A 17,561-nucleotide genomic window follows, 5' to 3' on the forward strand; every position below is an offset into this window, starting at 1 on the left:
TATCTTCTTTAGTGAATGAAGTATTTTGCCCATTTTAAAGTTGGGTTGTTTGTTTTCTGACAGTTAAGTTTTTTGTTTGTTTTTGACAGAGATAGAGAGAGGGACAAACAAACATGAAAGGAGATGAGAAGCATCAGTTTTTCGTTGCAGCTCCTTAGTTGTTCATTGATTGGTTTCTTATATGTGCCTTGATGGGGGGGGGGAGACTACAGCAATGTGAGTGACCCCTTGTTCAGGCCAGCAACCTTGGACTTCAAGCCAGTGACCTTGGGTTTCAAGCCAGCAACCTTTGGGCTCAAACCAGTGACCCTGCACTCAAGCTGGTGAGCTGGTGCTCAAGCCAGATGAGTCCGCACTCAAGTCAGTGACCTCAGGGTTTTGAACCCGGGTTCTCTGAGTCCGATGCTCTATCCACAGTGCCACCATCTGGTCAGGCTCTGACAGTTAAGTTTTAAGAATTCTTTTTTTCTGCGTACAAGTCTTTTATTAGATATGTGATTTCCAAATATTTTCTAAGTCTGCTTTACCTTTTCATTTTCTTAAAAGTATCTTTAGAAAATAAGAAATTCTTAATTTGGAGAAAGTTCAATTAATCATTTTTTTCCATTTATGGATTATAGTTTTGATGTTATATCTAAGAAATCTTTGTTTAACCCAAGGTCACAAAGATGTTCTCCTATGTATTTCATAAAAGCTTTCTTTCTTTTTATTTTAATTTTTAAAATTTATTGATTGATTTTAGAGAGAAAGAGAGAGAGAGAGAGAGAGGAGAAAGAGAGAGAGGAACATCAGTTTGTTGTTCCACTTAGCTGTACATTCATTGGTTGCTTCTTGTCTGTGCCCTGACAGGAGACTGAACCTGCAACCTTGGTGTGTCGGGACAATGCTCCAACCAACTGAGCTACCTGGCCAGACAGCATAGAAGTTTTCTAGTTTTAGATGTTATTTGTAGTTCTATGTTTGTTAATGATGGGAGGTACAGATTAAAGTCCTTTATTTTTATTTTTGGTAAAAGAATATCTAAATTCTCCAGCACTATTTCTTGATAAACTACGTTTCCTTCCTCCAATGAATTGTCTTTGACCTTTGTCAACAATCAACTGATTACAATTGTATGACTGTATCTGTTTCTGGATTCTCTATTCTGTTTCAATGGTCTGTTTGTCTATTTTATGTGAATACTGTACTTCCTTGATCACTGTAGCTTTACAATAAGCTTTGAAGTCAGGTCATGTAAGTCCTTCAACTTTGTTCTTCAAAGTTGTTTTGTATATATTTGCATTCCGTATCAATTTTACAATAAGTCTGTTGAATTATACTGAAAAAGGAAAAAGGCCTGCTGGTTTTTGATTGGGAATTGTTGAATTTTTAGATCAGTTTGAAAAGAACTGGCATCTTAATGTTATATCTCTGAATCTACTGCACAGTGTATTTACCTCTTATTTAAGTCTTGGATTTCTCTCATCAATGTTCCTTAATTTTCAGGTTATCCGTCTTATATACTTTTGTCAGATTTATCCCTAAGTGTTTTTTCTTTTTTGATGCTGTTATGTGGGACAGCTTTTTAAAATATTAATTTTGGATAGTTTGTTGCTAGTATACATGGTGGGGCAAAAGTAGGTTTACTGTTGTGAGGACATGAAACACTATGTTTATTCTTGTATTATTATTAATTTCCATATGAACCACTGTACACCAACTTTTGCCCCAGCATGTACAGTAATATAACTGAATGTTATATATTGATCCTGTAGTCTTAGCAAGTTCACTTACTAATTTTAGTAAATTTTTGGGTAGGTTCTATTATATTTCCTATGAAGGCAGTAATTTTGTTTGTGAAGAAAGACAGTTTTCCTTTTTCTTTTTAAATCAGCGTGCCTTTAATTTCATTTTCCTGCCTAGTTGCACTACTGTTATTACAATCTTGAATAGTCAGTAAGAGCAGATGTTCTTGCCTTATTCCTGATCTTAGGGGGAAAATATTTAATTACTTACCATTCAGTATGATTTTAGCAAAAATTTTTTGTTTTTTTTTTGTATTTTTCTGAAGTTGGAAACGGGGAGGCAGTCAGACAGACTCCCGCATGCGCCCGACCGGGATCCACCCGGCATGCCCATCAGGGGGCGATGCTCTGCCCATCCTGGGCATTGCTCTGTTGCATCCAGAACCATTCTAGCACCTGAGGCAGAGGCCATGGAGCCATCCTCAGCGCCCGGGCCAACTTTGCTCCAATGGAGTCTTGGCTGCGGGAGGGGAAGAGAGAGACAGAGAGGAAGGAGAGGGGGAAGGGTGGAGAAGCAGATGGGTGCTTCTCCTGTGTGCCCTGGCCGGGAATCAAACCCGGGACTCCTGCACGCCAGGCCGACGCTCTACCACTGAGCCAACCGGCCAGGGCCAGCAACAAGTCTTAACAGATGCCCTTTATCAAGTTGAGAAAATTCCCTTCTGTTCTTCATTTGCAGAGTGTTTATCAGGAATGATGTCAGATAATTTTTTCTGTACCTACTGAGATAATCATATTGTGGTTTTTTTTTAGTCTGTTAATATGGTGAAGTATATTGAGTTTTGAATGTTAAACTAATCTTGTATTCCTGGAATATACCTCTATTTGCTCATGATACATCCCTTTTATATAATGATGAATTTGATTTGGTTTGACTATATTTTGCATTTATATTTATGAAGGATGCTCTAACCTCTTCTTTTCCTGTAAAGTCTCTGTCTGGCTTTGATATCCAAGTAACACTGACTTCTAGAATGAGTTGGGAGGTAATACCTTCTCTTCCACTTTTCTGGAAGACTGTCTGTAGACTTGGCATTGTTTCTGTCTAAAATGTTTGGCAGAATTCCCCAGTGAAGGCATCTGGGCCTGGAGCTTTCTTTGTGGGAAGGTTTTTAATCACAAATTCAACTTCTTTAATATGTAAAGAACTAGTAGAAATTATCTATCTCTTCTTGAATAAGATTTAAATATTTTATACATTTTAAGAAATGTGTTCATTTAACTTGGTAACTTACTGGCATGAAGTTTTTCATGATATTAACTTATCTTTTTAATGTTCTGTAGAATCTGTGGTGATGCCACCTCTCTCGGTCACTTATGTCTTTTACCCTTTTATTTTCTTGATCAGTTAGGTTTATCCATTTTATTCATCTTCTCAGAGAACCAGTTTTTCTCTATTTTTCTGTTTTTTATTTCATTGATTTTCAATCTGATCTTTATTATTTCTCTTCTCTTAGTTTGAGTTTTATCTGCTCTTCTTTTTTGAGTTTCTGAAAGGGGTGGCTGAGGACAGTAATTTGAGACCTACATTATTTTCTTTTTTTTTTTTTTTTCCTTTCCTAAGTGAGAGGAGGGGAGTTAGTGAGATGACTCCCACATGAGCCCCAACTGGGATCCTCCCAGCAACCCCCGTCCAGGGCTGATGTTTGAATCAGCTGAGCTATCCTCAGCTTTCATTTTTTATTGTTTTTTTAATTTCTCTTTTTTAAACATTGTGCGTGTGTGTACATGTATTATATAATATATATTATATAATATATAATTAGAAAAGATCACAAAGCTATTTCATAAAAATAAATGCTGGAATTATTAAAAGACAGAAACATTGATATTCTCTAAGCAAGCTATTTCAAAGATGCAATATTGTATAAAACTTGAAAGTCCAAAGAGGTAAAAATATTCACAGTTAATGTATCTGTTTTCTTATAAAGTAATTGATAAGATAAAGGAACATGGAACACAAAACTTCTGTCAATTGTCACTTACAAAAATGTAAAGTGGGTCATAATCCAGAGACTTGGCTAAGGCCTCAGGTGGTTTCATGCTCAAGACTGAGGTCTGGCCAGGGAACTGCAGGGTGATGTCCTGCTTTGGCAGGGCTGTAATGGCAGTGGCTTCATCCTGTGCAAGGACCAAGAGCTGTGCATTAGTCTTGATGCCAGAACAAGAGGGGACAGGAGAGGGCACTTCCTAAGTTGGGTATGTGTTACCTCCGCTCCTTGCTTCAGGGCCTGAGCAAGATTTTGAGGTCTGTAACTTGTTGAAGACCTCTGAACAAAGAATGGCTGATACCCCTTAATTTTGTACAGTTGAGGAACCTGGGGGTGAAAGAGGATGACTGAATAAAAACTCGAGACCATTTAGTGGGACCTGCTCTCAACAACAGCACTTCTGAGACACGTCTGCTGGTGCACCCCTTGTAGCCATCAGATGTGGCTGCTGTTGGTTTGACTAGCACCAGGGAGAACAGTGCTGGCCCTGAGCCCTGGTCTGCAGCCAGTACATGGGAACTTTCATGGTTACTCTCCGGCACCCTATGGCTGAACTGCAGAATATATCAAGTACTGGTTTGTCAATTTAAAATATTTATATATTTTTTCAAAACCAGAAGTGGTTATAGATACTCAAGGAGGACTAATGGTTTTACTACATGTGTGGCTTTTCTTAAAGTTTCTAACATATGTAGTTCAGGTAGCTTTGTGCATGCATAGTATATGATATTTTCATAGAAAAAGTAAGGATTCTGGTTCCTGTAAGCCACATTAGGAAAACAGGATCTGTTATATCTCACACATGCCATAAAATAATAGCAGAAAAATATACACAGTGTGCTACACAATATAACCCATCATAGAACAAACTAATAACATAATGCAATTCAAATTCAAGAATATTTTGTTTCCTTCACAAGAAACCTAATTAACTAACACCATATGACAGGTCTGACCTGCAGACGGAAGAAGGAATGACTATGCTTGACTTGAACTTCTGAAGATTTAATTGGAACTGGTCCAAGGCCATCAGGAGCCTAAAATGTGAAAATTCAAGAAATTGAAACATGAGCAACAGTGAGCAGAAGCATCTATGCTTCTTTTCCTATACATTTTGAACATTAAATGAACAGTTCTAGTCTTAAAGTAGTCCTTCCCGCAACCACAGTTGCTGTGGGCTGTGCGGGTCCTCCTGGTCTTATAGTGTATGTGATTGTTGTTTTTCATTTTTTGCTGTTGTGTATGCTACATGTGTCACCCAGAATCCCCTTTAAGCTCGAAGGTTTTAGTCCCCCAGCTGCTAGGAGTCCTGTTCACACAAACAATTCTCAGACATCGCCCTCCTCAGGAGATGCCTTGGCGGAAGGGGGCTGTGGCAGTCAAGGCCACGTTGTGCCCTTCTGAAGGCAGCCCCCCTCCCATGACAGGCTGAGGCAGGTGTAAGTGCCGGGTCCTCTCACCCTGTCATGAGGATGAATTCAGCTGAGGTCTTTGTCAAAGAAGGTCAGCCACCCTGCTTCTCTGTCCACTCCTGCTCCTGCCACCTCCCTTCCACAGCTGCTAAGCCCCAAATCACCACCTAGTAAACTTCCTGCAGGCCAGTGTGCCTCAGATACCTACAGAACCCGGAAGAACACCTGCCACATTATGGGCCCTCAATAAACGCTGTATTCTGACTAATCTAAGACACCATTTGAACTAGTATGATGCAATGTTAATATGCCAACACTTATGACCCTTCCCAATTTCAAAGATGCTAAATATTTAAAAAAGTGATCTTAGAATTGATAAAATATAGCATTCATGTTATAAATTAGAAAATTCTTTAAAGGCAAGAATGTTGAGAAGCCTGCTTTCCATCACCCTGAGCCACAGAGAAGGCTCTGCAGAACTAGCAGAAGCACCAAGTGAAAAGCGTACGCTTTGAACTATCAGAACAGAGTGACACAAGCTCCTCAGTGCAGTGGCGATCCCTTCCACCAACTAATTACTCCATGTCAGACTTTTCCTGTGGCTGGGAAATCACAGATTTAGGAACTAAGTATTCTAATCTTTTAAGTCACTTAATTATCTAATGCAGACAAAGCATGGGTTTCTAAAGTCAGTCCTGTAATTCTTGAGTAGATCAACCTGCAATGCTTAACATATATTAGGATGTGAATGGCAAGTTTATTCTTTGAAACTAATAAAACATTCTGCATATGCATTTTCAATCTCAAACACATGTTTTATTGTCAACTCCATGAGCATGGACAGCATTTCTTTACTGGCCATGTGCCCTGGTCTCAGTTCTCTCCTCATCTCTAAGAGGATTGTAGCACATATGGAAGAATTGGTACAACTGGAGCACTTAAGACACTGTCCCCATTAGACAAGAGGGATGAACTATCACACCTCTTGTAGCAGCGAAGAGAGGGAGAGAGAGGGAATTGTGGGTCTCGTGGGTTGACTATTGGGTTCTGGGCCATCCTTCTCTGGCCTTGCCACTTGCTCACACAGCAGAAGGGCTCAGCTGGACAAGGCCTGGCCCTCACCCCCTCGCCAGATCCTCGGGCTCTCCTCTGCTCCTTTGCTCTTGGGCTCGTCCCCAGGCTGTCAAGCCAGGCTCATGCTCTTGCCATTCCAGGCTGGAAAGGACCCAGCCCAGGCTGTCAGGAAGCTCTGCACAGGTATGTCAGATGCCAGGCAGGTGGCTGTAGATGATCCCTGGTTTCCTATTGGTCACAATTCTCTGGTGACATGGGAGCTTCTCAGGAGGCACAGGGACCGAGACTGAGATCGGGCCTGCTGTGGTGTCTGCCTGACCACCATCTAATCATGCCCGCCCCATCCCAGCCTGGAGCACCCACCAGCTCGTCGGAGCCCTGGGCAGGACTGTGGGACGGGAAGGCGAAGGGCAGCACTTGCTTGGGCGACACAGAGATCTGGCTGGAGTGATCATCTTGACTGATCCACTGCAGAAAGTATTTGGAAGCATTCTTGTCTATGAGGGAAAAACAAAACAGCATGTTCTGGGGCTCCTTAAGGTATTTTTATATGAAACCACCATCTTCAGGTGCACATTCGTGTCACACATCATTAGTAGATACCTGCCACGTGCCATTTCAAAAACAGTATGTATGTATCTATGTATGTAGTCCCATTTTTAGTGTCTCCTTTGTTCTTTACCTCAACCCCTTTTCCAATTAAAAAAATTATTTTATTTTATTTTTACTTCCAAAATGTTGCTCCTTGGTGGTGGTGGGGGGGCAAGGGGTGGGGGTAGGGAAGCCTGAACAAGTTCAGGGTCTTGGGCTCAGGAAGGGAGGAAGACTCTGGAAAGCTCAGGATCTGCCTGTGGAACTGTGTATCAGCCAAAAATTGGAAATATGTATTTTGGGAAAACATGGTGACATGGCTTTTGGGCTTCCAGAAGCTACTAATATAAGACAAAAAGCTTTATGTATAAATGCTAGATTGAGATAAAACCAGATCCAGCTAATCAATCAACAAGTGTAAGTGCCTACTACCCTAGTCTCTGGTGACCTCACATGGTCAAAAGGACTTGACCATGTGATTAAGTTAAGGATCTTGATTGAGATGGGGAGACGGTGCTGGGTTATCTAGGTGGGCCCAAAGTAATCACAGGATCCATAAAAGAGGGAAGCAGGAGGGTCAGAATCAGAGAAGGAAACATGGTCACAGAAGCAAGAGGTCAGAGGGATGGGAGGAATTGGCCACGAGCCAAGGGATGCAAGCAGCCTCCAGAAGCTGGAAGAGGCCAGGAACACATTCTCCCCTGGAGCCTCTAGAAGGAACCAGCCCTGCTGACATCTTTATTTTAGGTTTCTGACCACCAGAATTATGAGATAATAAATCTGTGTTGTTTTAAGCCACAAAGTGTGGTGATATGTTATAGCAGCCCTAGAAAACCAATACATGTGATTTATGAAAATGTTGTATTTCTACACAGCTAAGTTCATTACAAAGAAACCTCGTGCTCAGCCCACTCCTGGTTGAAGCATCGCTGTGCTTCCTGGCTGTACCTCACCTTGTGTTACCGATTGTCTGCCGTAACTGAGCCTTCTTGTTATGGTCTCTCTGTCCATGTCACGAATAGCGTCCAGCATGTTAAGTAATCGTCGATGAATCATGATCTAGAATTAGAAAGAATAATGATTTCAAATGATTAATTGGCACATGCTCATTTTGTCTTTTAACTTAATTAATTTTTCCCAACCACAGCTAAGGGGTGAGGCCACTACTCTAGGTCAGAATTCCCAAGGAGAGTGGCTGCTTCAAGGTCAGGGTGATGTTGACTTTCCTGAATAAAAAAAAAAAAAAAGACCAGGTTGTCATCTGGCCTTGTCTCACCCAATTTATGACAACCAGTTTTTGCATATTTCCAGAGTAAAAAAATGACTATTTCTACATTCTTTACAGTATAACTGACCAGTAATGCCCCCACCCTGCTGCTGTCGGAGTTGGTGACAGACTGAATGGACAGCTCTGTGGAAACAGGGCTGTGGACTATGGGCAGGGTGACTGTATGCCACGGAGCTCTGCTTTCAGAGCAGCTGCTACCAAACGTGAGCACCACCTGGGTGGAGAGCTGCAGCGACAGGGACCCCTGCTCCACAGGTAGCCCTCCTGCCATCATGTAAAAGACCTTTCATCTAGCAGGTGTTATGAAGTGGCTACTCTGTGGCCGATTCTGTGCAAGGTTCTGGAGATACAGTGGGAACAAACAGATGTCAGCCTGGACAGGAGTGATGGTCCAAGTGTGTGTATGTGGGGGAAGGGGTGTGTGTAGAGTAAATAGTAGCAAACACTTAAACAAATAAACCAAGTAATCACCACGAAGGAGATAAAAGAGAGTAAATGCAGGAGGGCAGGGCTGAGGGGCTAGGAAGGGCGTGCTCTGGCCATTTATGTGAGGATAATTAGGGAAGGCCTCTCTGAGGGGGTGAGGGTTGATCTGGGGCTTGAATGACGAAGGGACAATGATCTTGGGAAGGGAGTTCTGAGCAGCAGGCACAAAGATCCTGATTCAGAAACAAAGGAGACATGTTGAAGGGGCTGAGAGAAATTGAGTATGGCCTTGTCACCTCGGTAAAATTATAATTGGGTTCTACTTGCAGCAGGAAGACTTTGGAGGGTCTCACCACGAAGAGATGGCCTCTCTCAGCTGTGGGACACTACTCTGGCTGCTGCCTGGAGACGGGAGGCAGGGGGCTCTGCCTCTGGGGTCCAGGCGGGAGATGACTGGGCTGTGACTGAGCGGGGGGACGGCTGGAAGTCGTCAGACTGGGAACATATCTGCACTGAACTGACAGTGCTTGCTGGGGAGTGTGGCAAAAGGAATGAGCCATCGCTCAGAACCAAACACATAACTGCTGACAATAGTGTTTTCACCCTAGCAGATTTGTTCCAAAAGGGCTGAGGGGTCCCACCAGTGGGAAGCCAGCCAGCCTGTCTCTTGTGATTGTCTGTCCACCCACTGGCCACAGCTGTGCTCCCCTCCTTCCACCCCTTATTTTCCCCATGCTGAGAACCCTGTGGCCACCTCTGTTCTGCACCCTTACAGAGCGCACCCAAACAAAGCCTCGGTGGTGACCCTAGTCTCAAGGGCCTTGAAGGCGGGGCTCTGTTGCTCTCCTCCTACACTGTCATCAATCCAGTCAGAGAGCACTGTTTGAAAGATACCTGTACCAGAAACTTAGAGTCCTCTGTGTACATTTACTCATTTACTCTTCAGACCAACTCTACAAGACAAGCCTTATTGTTGTCCTCAGTTGTAGATGAGGAAACCAAGGCATGGACATTCTGTAACTTGTCCCAGATTAGAAAGCCATAAGAAGTGGCACCAAGCACGAAGGGCAGGCACCCGGCTCCAGGGACCAAGTCTTTATTTACCACTGCTCTCTTGGCCTGAGGAGTGGCTTTGTCTCCTGCCCCCTTCCAGGCAGCCACAGTTTAGAGGCAAGAGATCTATCTGCCGGCAGGGTGAGATGCAAGAGGCACCACACAGATTGCTAAGTGCTACAGCTCACAGGGACTCTTTCTCAGAGGAAGCGTAGACTTGAGTTGGCCCAAAGGACAGTTGTGAACAGGTGGAAGGGAGGGAGAATGGCACGTCAGGGGGAGGAAGGGGGAGGCGCAGAAACACAGCTCAGTGTCAGGGAACAAGCTGATGTTGGAAGAAGATGAGGGCTGGAACACAGAACAAGGGACAGCTGGAGAGGTGTGGCTGCAGCCTGACCAAGGAGCCACCTTATACCCGTTACTGGCATTAGAGGCTAAGAAATCTTCATTTTATTCTTGTCCCAAGAAGCCGCTGAGGGCGAGCAGTGATAGATGACAGAGCAGGGTGAGCTGGCTGCCATGAAGGGGAAGCCGTAGCCAGAATGAAAGAGACAAGCTCCCACAGCAATGCTCAGTTATTCTCTCTAGAAAGTGCTGATCAACATCCTACTAGTCCAGAGTTACCGCATGACCCAGAAACACTCCTCTTAGGTATAGACTCCCAAGAGAATTGAAAACATATGTCCACAAAGTCATACACAAACGTTCACAGCACCATTATTTATAGTAGCCAAAAAGTGAGAACAGCCCCAACGGTCCAGCTGGCAAAAGATAAACAAAATGTGGACTCTCTGTGTCATAGGACAGAATTCCCCCATAAAGAGGAATGAAGTACTGATTTGTGCTGCCACATGGAGGAACCTTGAAAACACCTTAAGGGAAAAAAGCCAGTCACAAAAGGTCATGTATTATATAATTCCATTTTTATGAAATGCCCAGGGTAGGAGATCCATAGAGACAGAGAGCAGATCAGTGGTTGCCAGGCCCTGGGGGGACGGAGAGTGACTGCTGATGGGAACCAGTTCCTTTTTGTGGTGATAAAAGTGTTCTAAAATTACATAGTGGCGATAGCTGTATAACTGTGAATACACTAAAATGTACTGAATCGCACACTTTACAAGAGTAAATTTTATGGTATGTGAATTATATCTCAATAAAGCTGTTATAAAAAAAACCTGACTGTTTGATTTCCTTGTGCTGCTAACTAAACAAATTAAGTTTTCAATCTGGTGGTAAGTCTTACCTTACGTGCTGCTTGCTGAAACCGTCTTTGTGCCCTGAACCTGCTGACCCAAGGAGTATTAGTAAGTGGATCAAATTTGGGATGAAATTCCTTGATTTTCTGTGAACACAAAATATAGGCCCAGCTTAGATTTGAATTTTAACCCTTGGTATAAACATTTAATAAAAACATTTTAGAGTCTGATCTCTAATCTAGTTATTATTTATTTGTCCTGATGCATAATAAGCATTTATTAAACACTTTGAGTATGAACAGCATCATAGGAGTTATTTCTTGGGTTGAGGGCCAAAGTGGAAGCTTTGGGCTTTAAAAATTTAAAGTCCAGGAGGCTGAATCCAACACACGCGGCCCTGAGGAATAAGAATAATGTAGTACAGAACTCAGCCGCAGTGGTGGGGCGGGCACCCCATCAGAATGGGGAGGAGCAGACCTGCGATGCCCGTGGAGGCGGGGACTGCTGTGCTCAGCCTGCGCCCAGGACCAGCATGGTGTCTGCATGTCTGGGCACCTGTGTGTGCTGATGGGTAAGTAAATGCAGAGGAAAAAGTGCCAGGCAGTGGACTGAGGCCTGCCAAAGCCTCTGGCTATAGCTTCTTGAACATAGAAGTAATATGAAAAAAAAAGGCATCAGAAACAAATTAGTCTCACGTGGGCACATGCAGCTGGAGAGGGCAGGTGGTAACACATGAAGGTTGACCTGGGTATGGCCTTGTGGAAGAGCTATACTGGTAAGACTTGGTGGCCAGATTAAATGTGAGGGGAAAGAAAAGAGGTTAAAATAATTCAGATGTAGCAAACTCAGAAAAGGAAAGTGAGAACAATGGAGGCAGTGAGATTAGGAAGAGTTTTTCATTGTTCAAATTAAAAATTGGGGTTCAATCAGAAACTATCACATGATAGCGGAGACTCAGGCCTTTGTTCCTATTCTGCATCTGAGGAGACTAAGGCCCAAAGGCCCAAAGGGCTTTTCCCGGGTCTCAGATCTGGGCAGAGCTGGGACGAGAACACTAGTTTCTGACTTCCTGTCTGTACCCTTTATAGCAATGGGAGAGTCAATGAACAGAGACCCAAGGACCTGCCCTGAGGACCTCCAGACAGGGGCCTGGAGAGCAAAGGAAAACAGAAAAGGAGACCAAGAAGGAGAAAGTAGAGGAGTGGGAAGGAGAAACCAAATTATGTAATGCTATTAACTTCAAGAAAAACATGAATTAGGAGTTTTGATGCTTTCTTTGTGAATATGTACTAAAAAGCACTCTGAAGTCATAAGCATACTAAAAATTGTTAAATATCTCTTGCAAAAAGGGTTTCTTTAAAATTGTTTAGCATTTTAAAAGCAAGCACATAAAGAGCTGCCAATAGTTACATTCCAAATAAGGGAAAGTTACTCACTTCTTCTAGATTGTGAACAACCCGTTTGTGGATAACTTCTGTCTTCAGTCGCTGAAATTCCTCATCCAAAACTGGGTCTCCTCTATCTAGCTGGGTTTTGTAGTCATCAAAAATATTAAAATTGAACACAAATGCACACAACCTCATTTCTCTTTAAAACAGCTAGAAACCCAATATACAGTGGTCAAATCTACCCAAGAAGTTCTTGTTGGAAGGGGTGGTGACATAATTAGGTTAAAATGATCATTATAATTATACTTACTGTTTAAACATAGGGAGTTTTTATATAAGCACAAACCCAATACATTCTTTTTGTAACTAGAGGAGAGTGTCTGGAAATTATTTCTAAGACATTTAAAAGTCACAGAAAGAATTTTAGGGAACTGTGTAACCATGGGAGTATAGAGATTTGATTTAAAAGAAATTTAATGTCCCAGTGAAGTGTTAAGCTCTTCAGAGCTGATTATCCAAATAGCAGGTTTTAATTAAGACAAACTCCGCCTTTCCTGCGTGGTGGAGGTTGATGGAGTCGGCCTCTTGCCTGGAGCAAGTGCCCCCAGGCTGCTCCCCTTCCCCTCCCTGCTTCCACAGTGGCCCCTGAGCTCTCTTTCCTACTCTCAGGAGCCATGGGCACTGTCAGGGGAGGCTGGCTGGGCTTGGATTGGTGTCTGCACGTGCTGGCCTCCATGGAGAAGAGGACTTCGCCTCTCTGGTTTTTAACTTCCAAAACTAGCGTGGCTCATAGGTACACTGTTCATAATCTTTTTTGTGTGTGGCAGAGACAGAGAGAGTCAGAGAGAGGGACAGATAGGGACAGACAGACAGGAAGGGAGAAAGATGAGAAGCATCAATTCTTCGTTGCGGTTCCTTAGTTGTTCATTGATTGATTTCTCATATGTGCCTTGACCAGGGGGCTACAGCAGACCGAGTGACCCCTTGCTTGAGCCAGCGACCTTGGGTGCAAGCTGGTGAGCCTTGCTCAAATCCAATGAGCCCGCGCTCAAGCTGGCGACCTTGTGGTCTCAAACTTGGGTCCTCCGCATCCCAGTCCAATACTCTATCCACTGCGCCACTGCCTGGTCAGGCTGTTCATAATCATTTTTAAAGACTGAACTAGAAGAAACCTCTTCTGATCACCACATTTCCACCCTATTCAGATGTAAGAGAGTTATGGTACTGTCTTCCACATTATTCAGAGGTAAGAGAGAAAAGTACTGTCTTCCACATTCTCACCCATTCAGATGTAAGAGAGTTATAGCACTGTCTCCAGGGTGGTGAGCTGTTGAGTTCTGATTTGTACATACCAGGAAGTTGAATTTGAGATTGTGGATCTTAGGGTTCAAAATATAGATTTTGTGGAGAAAGACCCAGATCCCCACAACCACTAAGAGTAAAATAAAACAGGTAGCTTAAAGAATGGCAAATAGGTTCTTAGCTAGAAAAAATGAGGAATATTTCTTATGTCTTGGTTAGGACTCTGCTTATTTATGGCAAACATTTCAGAATTTAGTATGATTGCTCTCCCCACAGGCTCATCATGCAGCTATTGTACTGATTCCCTCTACATTCTTCAGCCCTCCCCCTCCTTCTTTTTGCCATAAGCCTTGGGTTTCCAGGTGTTCTTTGCCACTGGGTCGCCTGCCAGGATTCAGTTGCCAGATGAAATCCGGCCACACAGAACAGGGTCCTGCAACACTTGCTCCTCCACTGCCTTGGGGTCTCAGGGTGGCCTGCTCTTCCTTCTGCTTGTTCTGGTGATCGATGGTGAGGATGTGACAGGTCCTTTCCTGCTCCTCTCCATATCTTTTGCAAGTCTCTCTCCAGACCCTGTCCCCACAGTCTCTGCAGCTGGCCTTTCTTCCGGGATCAGTAGCTCCCTCTCTGTGTGTAAACCTGACTATACCCACAGTCCATCCTTTCTCTGCTTCTCCAGTCCCTTCTCCTGTTCAAAGACAATCTTTCCCCCTGTGATGGCCCTTTGCCCTCAGCCTCTAGATACGCTCAAGTTCTTCCAATTAAAACACCCCTTCCTTGAACACTCCCTCTCGCTCAGGGTTCACTTGCTCCTGCTCATCTCAACTTCTCCAGAAACTACTCGCTTCTACACATTCCTTGAGAATTATAGTGTGGCTTTTTCCCTCCTCAGGTTTACTGGAGTTGCTATCCCTTGAGGCACACAGGGACCTCCACATGGCCATGTCCACTGCATACTCTGCAGGCCTTATTACTCTGGAATGCTCTCTCCACTTGACTGATGACTGCACATCTGCTCTCTCTGTTCTCCAGGCTCCTTGATTTCCCAACCATTTCTCCTCCATCTCCTTAGTCTCCACTGCTCTCTCCTTACATCATGAAATTTTCTAGAATTCCTGCCTTGACCATCTTTCTCAAAATACTTTCTCCAGGTCACCACATTTGTTACATGATCTCCGTTTCCACTCTATGTGGATCACTCCCTAGCTTCTGTCTCCAGCTCAGACTCGCTCCTTCAGCGACTAGCTGGATGCCCTCCATTCATCCCAGATGTAACATGTCCCAAATTAAACTTTCCATCTTTGACTAAGCCATATTTTCCTCCATATTTGAGATCTTATTTAAAACCACACAGGCACACGCAAGCTGGAAACCTAGGAACCGTTCTCCCTTTCCTTAGTCCCCATTTCCAATTTATCTACAGGTTCTACCTTCATTGCTGCCCCGGCACACTGTGTATCACGTGTGGCCTTTCTATATTGTGATCTTGAGGGCAGGTACTATGGCTCATTTTCTGGCACAGAATCTACATACAATGGGCATTCAGTCAATACATGTGTCAAGTGAATCAACAGTTGGGTTTGTTCAAATGCGGTGATTCCAGCCTTAGCTCTCACACTGACTGGGTGTGGCATGTCTGTATCCTTTCATCTTTAAACAGAAAATATTCCATTGTATGGTTCACAGAAAACACTTGGTATTTTGTTTTTAAAATAGTGTGCAAAGGATCTGAACAACACACTAAATTTAAAAGCTAATCTAATATGTCCCTTTCCTAAACGCTGAGATTTATCAATGTAGTGATTTTACATCCTTTTAAAAAAATAAAAAAAGAACTACTTTATTTAAATATCTGATTTGGACTCCAAATCTAGGAAGAAAATGTGTTCTCTAGGGGAATTATATTCATACCTGACAAGATACATGGTTTTGCCCATCCCTCCTACCCAACACTGCCCCTGTGGGCAGCACTGAGTGTGGGGAGCTCATACTCCAAAGCTTAAATATATGTGTATGACTGAGTTGTGTCCTTCCAAACCTTATTGGTTCAAATCCTAACTCTAGTCAGGAGATACGATATTTAAGGAGGTAAACAAGTTACAATGAGATTAGCAGAATGGGCCCACATCCAACGTGATTGATGTTCTTAGAAGAGAAGGAAATTTGGACGCACAAGAAGAACAGTGTGAAGGTACAGGGGAAAAATGGTCATCTACAAGCCAAGGAGAGAGGCCTCGGGTGGAACCAATCTTGCCAACATTAATCTTGGTGTTCCAGCCTCCAGAGCTGTGAAAAATAAATTTCTGTTCTTTAAGCCACCCAGTTTGTTGTATTTTGTATGACTGCCCTAGCTGACTACACAAAGTGATGATTCTGCAAGTTCTACCAATAAAGTCTAAACCCCTGTGACACGAAGCCCCAGCTATGTCCTATCACTTTTGGCTGCTGTGCGTCCTGTGCTTTAGCCATTATGGACTTGCCCTTACTGTTCTCTGCACCTGCCCAGCACATACCAATGTCTAACATCCATGGTGAGCCCAGGGGTGTTGCACAGTCCCATGGCTGCCTTCCCTGTACCTAAGGTGAGGCTCTGGTGACTCAGATGTGTCCTCCTCCCCCACCCAGTTTTCTCCTCTCTGCTCAGCTGTTTTGGATGTCTCTCACTTGGAACTTCTGTTTGGATCTGGCTCTGGCTCTGGGTCTGGCATGGCTCCTGGTTATTGTCTTTGGGTTTCTCTCACCTTCATGCTCTGCAGATCACAGATCACTGCACACCTGGAATTCCAGTCCAAACTGGAAGCGTTCCCTCCTCAATTGAATGCCTTTGTCATCTTTATGACTTTACAAAATTATACTGTGTCTCAAAGAAGATTTCCAATGAGATGAGTTCTCTCTCTTCTCTGGCATTTGGATCCCCCTAATACTTTGGAGAGGTCTCTTGTGACATTTACAGCCAGTCTTGATTTATAGTTAACAATTAACTTGCCATCAGTCTCCTTCCCTCCAACTTAATACTGTTTTCTTTCCCTTGAAATGGCATCTTGCCTACAGCAGGAATTCAAACAGCTAGTGAAATAAATGATATCCAGTTAGCAGTGATTCTAACCTTGTATTTGGTGTTTACTCTTTGCCACTCTTCAGTAATGTCTTTTCTAAATTTAAAAGACATACTATCTTTACCAAGGTGCACCTGCCTGCGGAGAAAAAAAAAACAACTTCCAGAACCCATCAGAATACAGTAGGCAATTTTAGAATGGAGTGTCTTAGCTATAGTCTCTGACTGAAAGGGATGCTAGGATATTAAAGGAGACACCATGGAAAAGAGAAGTTGTAAACTTCAGCATAATTAAGATGAATAAAATATTCCATAAAATTAAGCTTATCTTTTAGTGATACATGCTGAAATATTTATGAATTAAATAAATCTGGGCCTTGGCTGGTTGGCTCAGTGAATAGAGCATAGGCCCAGCATAGAGATGTCCCAGGTTTAATCCCTGGTCAGGGCACACACGAGAAGTGACCATCTGCTTCTCTTTCTCTCCCTCTCTCCCTTCTCTCTCTCTTCTCCTCCCTCAGCCAGTGACTTGATTGGTTCAAGTGTTGGCCTGGGTGCTGAGGATAGCTTGGTTGATTTGAGCATCGACCCCAGGCAGGGGTTACGGGGTGAATCCCTGTCTGGGTGCAGGCGAGAGTCTGTCTCACTATCTCTTCTCCTCTTACTTAAAATGATATCTGGATGTTCGATATCATTAGTCATCAAAGAAATGTAAATCAAACTATAATGATATACCACTTCACACCCACTAGGATGATGACAATGATGATAATGATGACAATGGTAAGAATAACAAAGAAAAATAACAGGTATTTCCAAGGATGTAAAGAAATTGGAACACTTAAACATTTCTGATTGAAATATAAAATGATTCAGCCATTGTGGAAAACTTTGGCAGCTCTGCAAAAAGTTACACACAGCATTACCACATGACCAAGCAATCCACTCTTCGGTATATGCCCATAAAAACAAAAAAGATATGTTCATACAAAAACCTGTAC

The 17,561-nt window shown here is 43.2% G+C and overlaps 1 protein-coding gene across 3 annotated transcripts in view; it reads right to left on the reverse strand.

Moving 5' to 3' along the window:
- CFAP221 (cilia and flagella associated protein 221) overlaps window positions 1–17,561 on the reverse strand; it is a 97,067-nt gene that overhangs the window by 17,946 nt on the left and 61,560 nt on the right. For all 3 annotated transcript variants that reach the window (XM_066346666.1, XM_066346668.1, XM_066346667.1), the window contains exons 12-19: window positions 16,612–16,699; window positions 12,252–12,341; window positions 10,863–10,961; window positions 7,806–7,911; window positions 6,625–6,758; window positions 4,732–4,812; window positions 3,995–4,102; window positions 3,771–3,905 (exon numbers count right to left, since the gene is read on the reverse strand). In XM_066346666.1, coding sequence (XP_066202763.1) covers window positions 3,771–3,905; window positions 3,995–4,102; window positions 4,732–4,812; window positions 6,625–6,758; window positions 7,806–7,911; window positions 10,863–10,961; window positions 12,252–12,341; window positions 16,612–16,699 — 841 coding nt within the window. The remainder of the gene's footprint in view (window positions 1–3,770; window positions 3,906–3,994; window positions 4,103–4,731; window positions 4,813–6,624; window positions 6,759–7,805; window positions 7,912–10,862; window positions 10,962–12,251; window positions 12,342–16,611; window positions 16,700–17,561) is intronic.

This window comes from Saccopteryx leptura, chromosome 7 (assembly GCF_036850995.1).
Source record: "Saccopteryx leptura isolate mSacLep1 chromosome 7, mSacLep1_pri_phased_curated, whole genome shotgun sequence".
Lineage (NCBI taxonomy): Eukaryota > Metazoa > Chordata > Mammalia > Chiroptera > Emballonuridae > Saccopteryx > Saccopteryx leptura.